Source organism: Rhinopithecus roxellana, chromosome 20, assembly GCF_007565055.1.
Source record: "Rhinopithecus roxellana isolate Shanxi Qingling chromosome 20, ASM756505v1, whole genome shotgun sequence".
NCBI classification, from domain to species: domain Eukaryota; kingdom Metazoa; phylum Chordata; class Mammalia; order Primates; family Cercopithecidae; genus Rhinopithecus; species Rhinopithecus roxellana.
In genome coordinates, this window is record NC_044568.1 from 18,186,930 (window position 1) to 18,200,393 (window position 13,464).

The following is a 13,464-nucleotide window of genomic DNA, read 5'->3' on the forward strand; positions in this document are numbered from 1 at the left end:
GGCCCAGTGCTCACTCTGCTCTCGCTCCAGCCTGGGCCTCACAGATACCCACTGCAGGGTCTGCAGGAGGAGGCCAGAAGGACGGGGGGCGCCGCAGAGGCCCTCAGACACACCAGCGTGGTAAGGACGTCCAGACAGACACAGCCCTGCCTTCAAGGGCTGGGGGAAGCTGCCCTGGTTAGGAGCGAGGACCCGGCCGCCAGGCCCAGATGTGCCCTATGACTCAGACCCGGCGCCTAGCCTCAGTTTCCTCATTTGCAAATGGCTCCCAACCCATCCTGGAGTTCCAAGTGGGGCTCCAGGGATCAAGGGACAACGTGGCAGTGACCTCCTTTGTACCGTGTGTCCCCAGCTGGAGTCGCTCAGGCCAGACCTAGGCTTCCCTGGCCTCTCCTTCACTGCCCAGGTCAACCCCCCAGGTCAGTGGCTCCATCCCGACTGGTTTTATGGTTTGGGTGCTGTGTGAGGCTGTGGCAGTAAATGGCCCCCATACCTACTGGAATTCTGGAAACCACTAACTGAAGGTCAGATATGCCACAAAACCTTGAGTGCACGCGTGGCCTCGGCCGTTCCTACGGGCTCGCTGCAAAATTGAGACACCTCTGCTGCTGGGGCTGTGAACCTCCACACAGCGTTCTGAGCGGCGCTCCCCTCGACCAGGGGCGGCCTGCGTAGTGGGTAGCCTGTCTGTGCCCCTGGCTTGAATGATCTCAGCAGTGCCTTCCTGGGCTCAGGATGGACGCATTGGCCCTCTGGAGTGCGTGGCACCGATAACGGCACAGTGTTCTGGGGCTTTCCCTCCTCCGGGGGGACAGTGGACACTGAGGCAGGATGCACTGAGCCCCTGGTCGCTCGCTCTCTGAGGTTCTGTCCAGAGGACCCCACCACACTGCTGAGTTTCCCTCTCACTGGTGAGCTCCAACTGGCCACACGGCGGACTCTGACACACACACACCCCGTCAAGACTGAAGACAGCCACTTGCGGTCACCCAGCCAGGCCAGGAGACGGCCCGTCACCATGGGAGACCTCACCACAGTGGGAGGCTGGTTTCTCCAGGACACGCAGGACTATCACCAGGACTGTGGACCTTCCAGTGGCTTCTCAGACCTCCACGGTGCACACCGGGGCCCCTGCCCACCGCCCCGGCCGGCCTGGGCCTGGCCCTCCCTTAGGTGCGCTTACCAGCCTTGCCCTGGGTGCCTGGTCCTTCCAGCGGCCTGCTCGCCCTCGCCTGCCCGCGCACTCCCTCCCGCGCTGCCGGGCAGTCTCAGCAGCTAAAGAGACGCCGAAAATAACCCCGGCACAACTGCTTTCACTCCCGCAACAGGTGTGTTACTAAGTTAGACTGCACACGTGTCCCCAGCTGAGGTTTGGGGGCACACGCAAGCACCCCCGTGGCTCCCCCAGCATCAGAGCCTTGGTGGGGGGGTCAGATGGGACAGAGGTGCCCTAAGGCAGCCCTTCCTGTCACCCCTGCTCCTTGCTGTGGTGGCTCCAGGAGCTGGGATTCACCATCTATAAGATCACACAGTGGGTGACAATAGCCACTGTCCAGGAGCTGCATGCCAGGCGCGGGTGCATGGCCAGGCCCATCACAGAATAACGGCTGTGACAAGGACAGCCCCGTGCAACAGAAACACACAGTTGTTCTGCCACCCTCATTCTTAGAGCCGGGAGTGACGCGACAGCCACACCTAGGCCATACTGCCAGGCTGGCTGGTAGTGATGGACCGGAGTCTGTCTGATGGGCTCAAGCATGGCTGCACTCACTGGCTGAGAAAAACTCTAAACACCGCCTGTTAAGAGCCCGTGCTCCCTGAACGCCTGCCATGGGCCACGCCCGTCGACGCAAATGTCTGCTGGAGACTCAAGTCTGCTGAGCGCCCAGTGTGTGCCCAGCCCCACCATCTCATGGCTCCTGGAGATCACCCTTGGCACCAGGGCCCATGATGACTTCCATTTTACAGGTGGGGAAACTGAGGCACAGGGGGTGGCACCTGGCCAAGGTCACCCTGGCAGGAAGAGTTGCATCTGGGACTCCAGGTAGGTGGGGTCTGCCCTAGCAGACCTGGCTGAGCTACAGGCCTGCCAGGGACAGTGTCATGCCCCTTCCCTCTGCACTCACGGTCAGTCCCACTGGCCATGTTTTGCTGCTGGGGAAGGAGAGCCCATAGAGGCTCTGCTCCTGCCTGAAGCCCTGCAGCTTGGAGCGGAGGGTCTGTGGGATGCAGGGACCCTGCGGCTCTGCCCGCCTGCGCCCTCTTCTCCCTAAGGAGGCAGGACCCACACGACAGAGCCGATGCTGAGGGTGTGGAGGCCGTGGAGGAGTGCTGACGCCCCCAGGGCAGCAGTGCTGGGCCCATGGAGGGTGCTGCGGCAAAGACCTCCGGGAAGGCCTGCGGTTTTTGTTATTTTACTTACAGAGACAGACCATAGACCATTTTAAGCAGCCATGAAAACGGCCGTGGGGCAGCGTCGCAGGCCCGTCCTCTCGATCTGTAAGCAAAATAAGAAGAACACGCTGTCAGGAGGGGCGTGGGCAGGAGACTGCCCTCAGGGGCGCCCGCAGCCGCCTTTTCCTACTTCTCAGAGCGATTTTCAGTAGGGGCGTGAGCAGGAGACTCCGCCCTCAGGGGCACCCAGGGCCGCCTCTTCCTGCTTCTCAGAGCGATTTTCTGGATGGGGCTCTGTCACCACCAGGGGCCAGGCCACTCCGCTCTCTGGGCCTCAGTTTCCTTCTCTGAGAGTGGATGATTCGAAGGGCCACATTGCCACATTTTTGACAAGACCATTCCAGAGTCTACAAGAACCAAGGCTTCTCTATGAGCAGGGCGGGGCCCCTCGTTTTCAACATCCTCTTCCCAGAAGGCACCTGTGACCCCATCAGCACCATCCTCAGGGGCCTGGGCCGAAGCCGCATGTCCTAAAAGTGATCTGAGACTTGGCTTGGAGTCTCAAATAAAGCCCTGAGTCAGCCCTGGAGGAGGAAGCACCAAACAGGAAGGAAGATTTGGCTGGGCGCGGTGGCTCACACCTGTAATCCCAGCACTTTGGGAGGCTGGGGTGGGAGGAGAGCTTGAGCCCAGGAGTTCAAGACCAGCCTGGGTGATGTAGGGAGTCCCCATCTCTACTATATAAATGAAGAAAGAAAGATTGAATTTGTCCAAGCTGAAGTCAGTGGCGAAGGCCACAGGAAGACAGGCTGGAGCTCTGTAAACAGGTAGTGAGTTCTCTGTCAAGGGGGTAATCAAGGGCAGGGTAAAGCCTTAGCCCTTTAAGCATCCTGCCAGCTTTAGAGGAGTTTGATCTGGGTCCCTGCTCCTTATATTCCTCCCCCCTCCACCCCCGCCCCCACAGCAGCACTGCAGCTTCAACTCCAAGATGAATTTGTGCCCAGGGCAGTCAGTGGGCAAGAAAAACTTCGGCCCTCAAGTCTCCGTTCAAGCTCAGTCTCCCATCAGCTTGGCTCAGAGGTCAGTCCCTGGGGAGGAGCCTCCCGGCTGGGCTCTGCGCCAAGCTTTGGCCCCTCAAGGACACCCACCAGCCAGGGGCTGGTGGTGCGGCCAACCACCTGGCTTTCAGGGAATTGCGCGGATTAGGGGATGAATCTGAGGCCACCTCAGGGGCAGCCAGAGCCTCAGACGGATGCTCCTGACAGCCCGGTGGGACTGAAGCGTCGGCTTTGGAAAGAAAAAGCACCTGCTTCTATCTTTCATAACCTTCACACTCCTTAAACCAGCTGGGACCTCACCCCAGAAACCTGACACCAAGGTGGGCTGAGAGCGGAGGGGGCAGGAAGGACCCCAGCCCCAGGCATGCCGGCTGCCCTCACAACTGTTCCCAGGTCGCCGGAAGCAGAGCCTGAGGCTCCGCTGATCCCACCCCACCCCCAGCCAGGAGCATCAGGTCCCCAGACCAGCACCTTCGAAGCAGAGGCTGCTGGTGCCCGGGGAGGAGCAGGTCGGGGAGACGCACCCTTGAGGGTCTGGGGAACCAGGGTCAGCCCACGGCGTTTGTCCCTGACACTGGGGCCTGAGGTTTGTGGAGTGGGCGTTTTAGGCACTGCACCCATGGCCGGGTCTCCTGTGGTCCGTCCTGAGCATTTCCTCCCCCAGGGCTGGGGTGCGCTGCAAATTCAACACACCAGTGGTCTCCCCTCTCTACCTATGCGGGCTTGGTGTGGTCGCAAGCTGCCTGGTGGAAGGAGATGGCCGTGGTTCATACCAGACGGGAGGGCTCTTCCGGAAGAGAGGGAAGGGTGATTCCAGCCCAGCCACATCGCCGTGTGACAAGCACATGTGAGAAAAAGCCCAGCCAACCTCTCACTGGAAACTGTGGCCAGCTCCGCAGAGCCAGGACCTGCATGCTGGGCCTGCCATCCTCCAGGACCTGCAAAATCGTGAGTGTGGCATCCTGACTGTTGGAGGCAGGGCTGGCCCCCAGTACGGGCTCCATGACACGTAGAGGCCCCATGGGTGCAGGGAATAGGTGTTAGGCTGTTTGGCTCCTACTGAGTGCTGGGCACATTTCCAGCTGTACCTGCCTCTGGGCGGCACACCTAGGGGCACCCCATTGCTGGGTCACCCCATTCCCCAACCAAGTCAGGAGGCTGACTCGGAGCCAGCATCCCACAAACAGGGCCGCAAATCTGCTGCCTGACCCCACAGCCAGTGCTCTTTCCAGATGCAGGGGAGATGATGGCCAAAGCCCTTGGTGGAGCAGGCCCCCAGCCTCAGGGGCAGAGCCAGGGAGGGAGCCAGGCCTGGCCCATAGCCACCTGGTCCTCTGTGGACAGTCATGACATAAAGGGACGGAGGAAGCAGCTCTTCCTGGCCTGTGGAGGACCCGGGGCCAGCGGGACAGAAGTCTCAGGCTCCTCCCACAGAGAGGGGCTTCATTTGAGTTTCAGAGCTTTCTGGCCTCTGAATGTGGAGGTGGTACATGGAGTCTCCACCCCTGCAGACACTGAGATGCACTCCTGAGCCCCTGGCCTTGAGGGGCAGGGACGCTGCCCACCCCGCCGGCCCAGCAACTGGGCCACAGAGCACCAATTCTGTCCTCAAAACCAAGCCTCAGGGTTGACTGCGATGAGAACTGGCTGCTCCCTGCCCCACAGCCCCCCAGGGCCCACCCTCAGCGGCTCTGTGCGCCAAGCATGGCCAACCCCTTGCCCAGGGCCAGCAAGATTAGGCCTGAGAGCTTCTCGAGGTCCCGCCCTTCTGGCCTCCTGTGCTGAGGCCCCCACCCTGGCCCCCGTGCTCAGCCGGGCTGCCGAGCTCCTGGGATCTGAGCCCCTCCAAGGCCAGAGCCACTCCTGCAGTCCCTCCAGGGGCCTGTCCACAGGTGACCTGCTGTGTGACCCTGGGGAAGGCCCGGACCCCGTCCGAGCTCCACATTCCCTCTGGATGAGCATCCCTGGGCCTGCCAGATGAGGCAGGAAGCCTGAGGCACAGCGGCCGGCTTTGACCCAAGGCCCACGGCTGGCCCTGGTGCGAGGCCTGTGTGGACTCACCTGGCCCCACCACAGCCCTGGGAGGACTCGCACTGCAGAAGAGGAAGCCCCCAGAGGGCAAGGACCTGGCCCAGAGCTACATAGTGGGAAGCAGGAAAGCTGGGATTTGAACCTGCCAAGCTTGGGCTCTGGGCCATGCCACATGAGCTCCTCACACTCAGGGCTCACAGCAGGTGCCCACCGGCTCTGGGCAGGAAGCTCGGAATTTCACACAAGGGGCTCCCCTGAAACATCTGGCCCTCGGCTGCCAGGTGGGGGCTACTTACGTGTGTGTGGCGTGAAGGAGGGGGGGCGTGTGGCCCCCTGGGACGCGGCAGGCGGTGGGGGCGGCATGCTGGGGGGTGTGGACCGGGGCTGTGTCTTCACCTCCGCTGGGGAGTCCGGCATCGCTGAGGCCTTAGCCTTCCTGTCCACAGGGGCTGCAACCAAAGGAGAGAGAGTGGGTGAAGCGGGCTAAGTACAGAGGCCAGCGCCCACAGCCCCACAGTTTCCCAGCCAAGGCCCCACCAAGTGGCTGTCCAGCGCTGGGGCAGCCTGCCACAGGTGCCCTGACAGGTGGCTGACGTCCCACCTGCAGGTGATCTCGGGGGCAGAACCAGGCCGGAGGATGGGCTTGGGCCAGCTCATCTCAGGTGACCAGCCACACTGGTGCTGGGGCCCTCGGTGTGTGGTGGCCCTGGGAGAGCCACACCCCACTCCAGGTTTGAGGCTTCTACAGACCAGGAGTGGGCAGTGCCCGGGGCAGCGGTGCCATGCTCCTGCCTCCATGAGCATCCCCCAGCGGGTGTTCAGACAGACCTCAGCCCTCTCCCAGGTTCTGATTCAGCAGGTCGGGCTGGGACCCAGAACCTGCATTTCCAACATGTTCCCAGGTGGGGCTGCTGCTGGTCCGGGCCCCAGAGGCCATAGTTCTAAGAGTCTCTTCCACTTTCCGATGCTAACAGGCTCCCCTCGGCTGGGGGCAGGAGGGGGGCAGTGTATGCCCAGGGAGAGCCCGGCAGGCAGGCCATCTAGGGCGGGAAAACCTCCATTTTCACCGTCTTCTGCCCCGGTGATTCATAGGAACAGCCAAGACAGAGGCGGCGTTGACTTCAGAATGGCCGAGGCCTGGCCACGCCGAGTGCAGCCACCAGCAGGCAGAGTAAGCGTTGATTTCGGGATGGCCGAGGCCTGGGCACGCTGAGTGCTGCCCACTGGCAGGTGGTAATGCCAGGACACTTGATTAATCAGAACCTGCAGCTGAACAAGATTCTCTCATGGTCTGAGGCTCCCTGAAGTCTGAGAAGCTCTGCCCAGGGCCAGCTGCGTGCGGGGAGGGTGGGAAAGTGCTCAAGGCGCTGGTGGGCAGGACTGGTGGTCACTGAGCCCCTTTGCGCCATCCAGAGAGCAGGGCCTGCAGACAAGGCTTCCAGGTTAACTAAGGGCCTGCAGCACAGACCTGCCCGAGACACCAGGAGGCCAAGCCAGCACCCTGCCTGCAGCATTTTCTTTTTTTTTTCTTTTTTTTTTTTTTTTGAGACGGAGTCTCGCTCTGTCGCCCAGGCTGGAGTGCAGTGGCCGGATCTCAGCTCACTGCAAGCTCCGCCTCCCGGGTTTATGCCATTCTCCTGCCTCAGCCTCCCGAGTAGCTGGGACTACAGGCACCCGCCACCACGCCCAGCTAGTTTTTTTTGTATTTTTTTTAGTAGAGACGGGGTTTCACTGTGTTAGCCAGGATGGTCTCAATCTCCTGACCTAGTGATCCGCCCGTCTCGGCCTCCCAAAGTGCTGGGATTACAGGCTTGAGCCACCGCGCCCGGCCGTCTGCAGCATTTTCTGCAGGGGGTGCAGGTGTAAGCCCCTGGGCCTCCCCATTCATCTTAAGTCAAGTTCAGCCAACGCCAAGGCAAGGCAGAAAGACCTGAGACTTCGGGGGCCCCAGCGGCTTACAGCAGCAAGGAGGGCATCCTCTACCTGCTAAAACCCGGACTGCCCTGCAGCCTCCTCCTGCTAACACATGTGAATCTCGCCCACGGCCTGGGGCATGAAGCAGGTGAGGCCACAGCTGGGGGCTGGTGTCTGTCGCTTTATTAGTGAACTGTGGGCGCTACCCCTGCTTCTGCCCATTCCCCATTCCCGGGGTCCCAGCCCCACTGTCAGACGGAGAGATCCAGCCGGGGCCAGGGCCACGCGGCCTCTGGAAGATGACGGATAAATGACTTCTGCAGCTATCACGTGCCAAATACGGTGCCAACCTCGCCTGATCCTCTCGCCGCCTGCCCCTTTCACAGAGGGGCAGAGAAGTTCAGAGGTGCTGAGGTCCTGCCCAACATCTCAGAGCCATGGTGCCTGGGCTCTAACCAGCCCCTGGTGCTCCAGGCAGAAGTAGAGCAGCCCCCTGTCTGCTGTGGGGAATGGTGGGGGAGGAATCAGCCAGTAAACAGCCACCCAGGCCTCGCGGCACCTGCTGTCCCCTCCGCACAGCCGCTGGCCTCCCTCCCGCAGGGCGCCCTGCCCCTCCTGGCCACCCGCCTGTCGGGAGGCCGATGGCTGGGCACACGTGCGGCCGCAGCTGTGGGGGCCGTCAACACCGCCTGCCTGCAGGGCCGGTGGCCAGACCCTGGTGACATCCAAAGAAGGTGAACGTGGCGGGGCGTCCTGTGGGGTGCAGCCCATCCAGACCAGGCTGCCCTTGGGCCAGTGTGGGTTGGGCACACCCAGAAGGGAGCAGGCAGGGATGGGGCCGAGAGCTTCAAACGCCAGGCTGGCTCTGGGGACACGGGTCCAGGACACTGGGGACGCCCTGTTGGGACTTTCCAAAGCCCTCCCACGGAAGCGGCTACATTCGAGCCACGATACTCGAATAAAACAGAAATGGATGCAGAGAGCCCTGCTGAGGAGCTGGCGCCGGGCACTGGACGGGCGCTCACACAATGGATGGACGTGCCACATTTCCTAAGGTGGAGAGGGCGGCCAGGAGACTCTGGGCCATCATGCCACAGCGCAAGGAGTTGCTACAGCCGTCATCCAACAAGGACTTATGGCCACCACCTGCGTGCTCGTGACACTCTGGATCCCGAAGCCAGAACAGACAGTGCCCTGCTGGCGCCCGGAGCAGTCGGGGACTTCATGTGGTTTCCTTTGGGCAGAACAGGGGCCCATCCTTTTACTTCAGAGACCTGGATAGCGGCTCACTGCAGGGAGCCTCTTCTCAGTGCTCTACAGATACTGATGCGTCATTCACCCTTGTGGAGACCCTCTGCGGCTGATGCTACCATCAGCCTATTTTACCAGGAGGGACCAGGCTTGGAGAGGTGAAGTCATCTACCCAAGGTCACACGGCGAGTGTGCTGCATGCCGGGATCTGAGCCATGACCTGGTGTTGCCCCCACAGGGCCAGGGCTCTGCAGGACTCCAAAGTTCCTGCTTGTCATCAACATGCTCGCCTCCTTTTAGGGGCAGCAGGTCTGGGATTCAGACCTGAGGTTGAACGGAGGCTGCAGGGGCAGGAGGCCCCGTGCCTGAGGAGCACACCGGGGAGCTGGTGGTGTCCTCCCCTCCGTTCTCCAGGCTCCACCCCGGGTTGTGCAGGGGCAGCTGTGCAGGTGATGGGACCTCACAGGTATCTGCTGAATCCTGTTTGAGTGCTCCTGGCCGTGTGGCCTAGGGAGAGCCTCTTCCCCTCTCTGAGCCACACTTTCCTCCTCTGTACATGTGGAGGAAGCCAGGTGACGGATGATGAATGGGAGGTCCCCATGCCCTGCCTGGCATGCAAGAAAACCAGGCCACGGCTCATGGAGCAACTTGTGGCCGGGACCTGCTCCTGGGGCTGCCCCTGGCGCAGACTCCACTTGAGAAAGCAGAAAGTGACAAGGACCCTCAGAGAAGATGAGAGATGAGTGAGGAGAGGTAGGGGAACAGCATTTGTGGCCAAGAGAACAGCCTGGGAGTTGGCCAGGACCTGTGGAGGGACCTGGGAGTGAAAGGGGGTGGCGTGCATGAGGGACCTGGGTAGGAGGGGAGTGGGGATGCAGGCAGCAGGGAGTCGGGAGGTCTGCACAGCAGCAGCCGGGGCCATCTCTGGGGGGCACATCGTCTCTCTCCTGCTTAATACCCTTCAGCAGCTTCCGCTGTACATGGGGCTTCACCAACCCACACCCGCTCCATGACACTCATCTCCCTGCTTGCCCCACCCCCGTGCCCAGCTCAGGGCCATGCATGATCCCCGACCGCCCCTCGTTCCCTCTGGGATTCAGCTTCAACCTCACTTCCCCAGGAGAGGCTGCCCCGCCCCCCGCGAAGCTCTTTCACCCTTCCCGGTTCAGTCCCCAGGATGTCACCCCACTCTGGGCGGTCCTGCCTCTTGTTCGACCTGTTTGCAGGGTCTCTGTGCTTGAATGGGTCACCCAGGATGCAGCTCGCCCAGGGTAGCCTCCAAAGGAAGTCCCCCAGGGGAAATGCCTCTTTGGGGTCCCCCTGCTTAGGGGCTGGAGTGGAGCAGAGAGGGAAGTGGGGTGAGTGGAGCGCCATGCTCAGGGGCGGAGCTGAGGGGGGCGGGGCTGAGGGGAGGTAGGCCTGAGGGGAGGTAGGGCTGAGCGGGGCGGGGCTGAGGGCAGGTGGGGCTGAGAGCAGGTCTGCAGCAGGTGGGAGCGGCTGGGCTGTCCGGTCACAGGACAGGCACTTTCTGCAGACATCAGGGGCTGGCTGCTCAGGGCAGGGGACCCATGGCTGCTCTGGATGCCCATCTCCTTGGTGCTGGCTGGGCAGGGGGGCAGGAAGGCACAGTGGGTCCACCCCACAGTCACAGAGGGAGGCTGAGTCCTGCCGGCCTGGCTTCCTCGGATAAGCCACAGCCTCTCTGCCCATTTCCTTGCCTCTTCAAAGGAGATGGAGATGAAGCTGTGCGCAGCAGGGGTGTCCAGCACTCTGCGATCGCTCGAAATGGTAGCTATTAATTATCATCCTCCTCCATCCCTGCACTCGCAAGCAGTGTGGGGAGTCTCTGGAGCCTCCCACTGGCCCACAGCTCCACCAAGGCCAACTGCAGGCTCCTCTCCAGGCTAAGGCATCGCTAGACAGGGGCAGCCTCATCCTTCCTGGGTGCCTGGCTTCCCACCTCATTCCCCTTTGAGGCCCTGCACCTCGGCCAAGGGCCATTTCTACAGACCCACTTCGAGGCTCGGAGGCCCCGTGGGCCACCAGCCCGTGGCTGCGAACCACACAGGAACAGGCCCAGCCGCATCCCCTTGACACAAGACCACTTGCTGGCCCTGCTCCCCGCTCCATCCGCAAGAAGGCCCCGTCCAGACACACAGAGGTGAATGAAGTCATCAAACCACTTGGAAAAATAAGACGACACAGAGCCCCTTGTGCTTCACAGTAGACCCCAGTGTCCTGGTGCAACGGCCCTCAGGCAACCGCGGGGGCTCAGCAGCACCAGGAAAGGGGCCATCGCTGTCTGAAGGGGTTTGTATCTCAAGGCAGAATACAGAAGTGGCAGGGAAGGCTAACATCACGGAGGAACCTGGCACCCTAGGTCTGTTCTCAGCATCGTCTACCTGCTGCCCCATGAGGCGGGCCCCGTCACTACACCCACTTTCTAGACGGGGAAACTGAGGCCCAGAGAGGGCGAGTGACTTGTTCTGGGTCTCAGAGCCCAGAAGCACCAGGGCCTGTGCCTGGAGCCCCCATTGACTGCACATGGCAGCCATCAGGAGATGAAATGGTCCCAATGCCAGCCAGCCTGGACCCTGACTCAGCCTCGTGGGGCAGCTCGGGCACCCAGCCCCACGCTGGGACGTGCAGCCCTGGGGGTGTCACATGGGCCAAAGGGACACTGACTCGTACTTGAGGCTGGGGTGGGTGGCCTGTCGCCATACAGAATCTGGGGTGGCGCCTGGGGTGGCCGGCTCTGAGGCGTGAGCCTAAGGACCGTCTTTCAAACTCCAAGGAGTTTTCTTTCCAGAGCTCAAAGTGCCCATGAAACAGAAACAAGGCCTCTGGCATCCCCGAACCCTACATCAGCTGCAAGGGGACCCCGGTCCCCAGTGACACCACCACGTATTTTCAAACAGGCCCTGAGGCCCAGCGCTGCGTGTGCAGAAGAAAGCATGGAATTTGGGGAGGGGTCCCGAGGCCTGGCCGCCCAGCACAAGGGGGTCTTCGGGGCACCTGCTGTCCCCACCCTGGCTGTCCTCCCGGGGCCTACACAAGTGTCCTAATCCCTCCCTGGCTCAGAACAGCACTGAGGTCCTCTTGCTGGGGCTGGTGGGGTCAATCTGGGTCCCAGCGCCTTCCCTATGGTGCTGGCTCAGAGGCAGGTGGGCAGCAGGTGCAGAGTCTGATGAGAAGGGCTCTGACGCCCAGAGGGGAAGGATCGCACACAGAGCACCAACCCTGTCCTCACGGATTCTTCTGCGGCCCTGAGGGAGAGCCTGCGCTTCTCCATCTTACGAGTGGGGAAACAGAGGCACAGAGAGGCTGAGGAGGGGCAGAGCCAGGTGTGGATCCAGGTGACCTGGCCCAGCTGCCCCTTCCCCACTGGCCACAGAGGGCACCTGCCCTCCTGGCCTCCCTCTGTGGCTTGGGCCTCTGCCAAGTGTCCTTCTCACTCTCCCTGCCCATGGCTGATAGTGGCATCTTCTAGTTGTCTGTCCCCCCCACCCCAGGGCAGGGGCTTTGCCTGTCCTTCCCACCCTCGATGGCTCAGGCACTGGCTCCGGGTGCAATGCACCCCTCTCTGGGCACGCCTGAGTCTGCCCTGATGTTGGGTTTCCCTCTGTGTGGTTTCCCCAAAGGGTCTGGGCATGCAGGAGCTGGTCAAAGATGTCTAAAGAAAGAAGACGGGGAGAGGGTGCCGGCTCCTCCCCCAGCCCTGGCTGCAGCCTCATCTGCCTCCCAAGCTCCCACTCATCGAGAAAATTCCCAGACCTGCTGGACGGGGTGACTCACGCCTGTCATCCCGGCACTGGGAGGCCGAGGTGGGCGGACCACTTGAGGTCAGGAGTTCGGGATCAGCCTGGCCAACATAGAGAAACCTCATCTACTAAAAATACAAACCTTAGCCGAACGTGGTGGTGCGTGCCTATAATCCCAGCTACTCAGAGGAGACTGAGGCCCGAGAGTTGCTTTCGCCTGGGAGGCAGAGGTTGCCATGAGCTGAATTTGTGCCACTGCACTCTAGCCTGGACAACAGAGCAAGACTCTGTTTCAAAAAAAGGAAAAAAGAAAATTCCCAGACCCTGGAGGCCGCTCCCCAGGGCCCATGGGAGAGGCCGTGTCTTCCCAGACGGCGCATCCAGTTCCCAGCGAAATGTCACTAACGGGCCGGGAGAGGAAGCCGCTTTTCAGGTTGGGCGGAGCGGGTGGGAAACAGCCTGGAATGTGCCGCGGCCAGCCACTCATCCATCACTTCCACTGTCTGCCTGGGGCACCCAGCCTGCCCTGCCCAGCTGGGAAACAGCCACAGCCCAGGGATCCCAGTCCAGGGGTTCCAGAACCCTCCATGGGAGGAGGACCCGTGGCCACCAGTGCAAGAACTCGTCTTCCCAGCCTTCCCCGCCTTGCACCTTCGTCAGCTCTGGAGTAACAGGCCCTGCTTCTGCTGTAATGTCCTTTGACCCTCACAAAAGCCTTGGGGCGTAGGACCCTGGGCGGGTAAGGCAGGTGACCTGCCTTGAGGCCTTTGCACAGGTGACACAGCCACGGCGATTACGTCCTACTGCGTGCCAGGCTTGACCTGAGCATTTTGTGCAGATCACCTCATTTCGTGCCCCCGAAGGTCTAGAGGCTGTCACGTGGGGAAACTGAGGCACGGGCCCAGGGTGCCTGGCTCTAGAGCCCATCCTCTCCGTGGGTTTGGGACATGCTCCGGGGAGTAGGGCGGGCACCAGTTCTGCCCTTGCTGGAGCTGACCACAGGCAGGCAGGGGAGGAGGAGGGCATGGCCTGCAACCAACCCGGGCGCTCCAGGC

The 13,464-nt window shown here is 61.8% G+C and overlaps 1 protein-coding gene across 4 annotated transcripts in view; it reads right to left on the minus strand.

The window, feature by feature from the left end:
- The window catches only part of CBFA2T3 (CBFA2/RUNX1 partner transcriptional co-repressor 3), a 102,059-nt gene that overhangs the window by 20,271 nt on the left and 68,324 nt on the right, over positions 1-13,464 (minus strand). For 2 of the 4 annotated variants that reach the window (XM_030924916.1, XM_030924918.1), the window contains exons 2-3: positions 5,780-5,932; positions 2,423-2,497 (exon numbers count right to left, since the gene is read on the minus strand). In XM_030924916.1, coding sequence (XP_030780776.1) covers positions 2,423-2,497; positions 5,780-5,932 — 228 coding nt within the window. The remainder of the gene's footprint in view (positions 1-2,422; positions 2,498-5,779; positions 5,933-13,464) is intronic. The other 2 variants (XM_030924917.1, XM_030924919.1) reach the window with 1 other exon arrangement.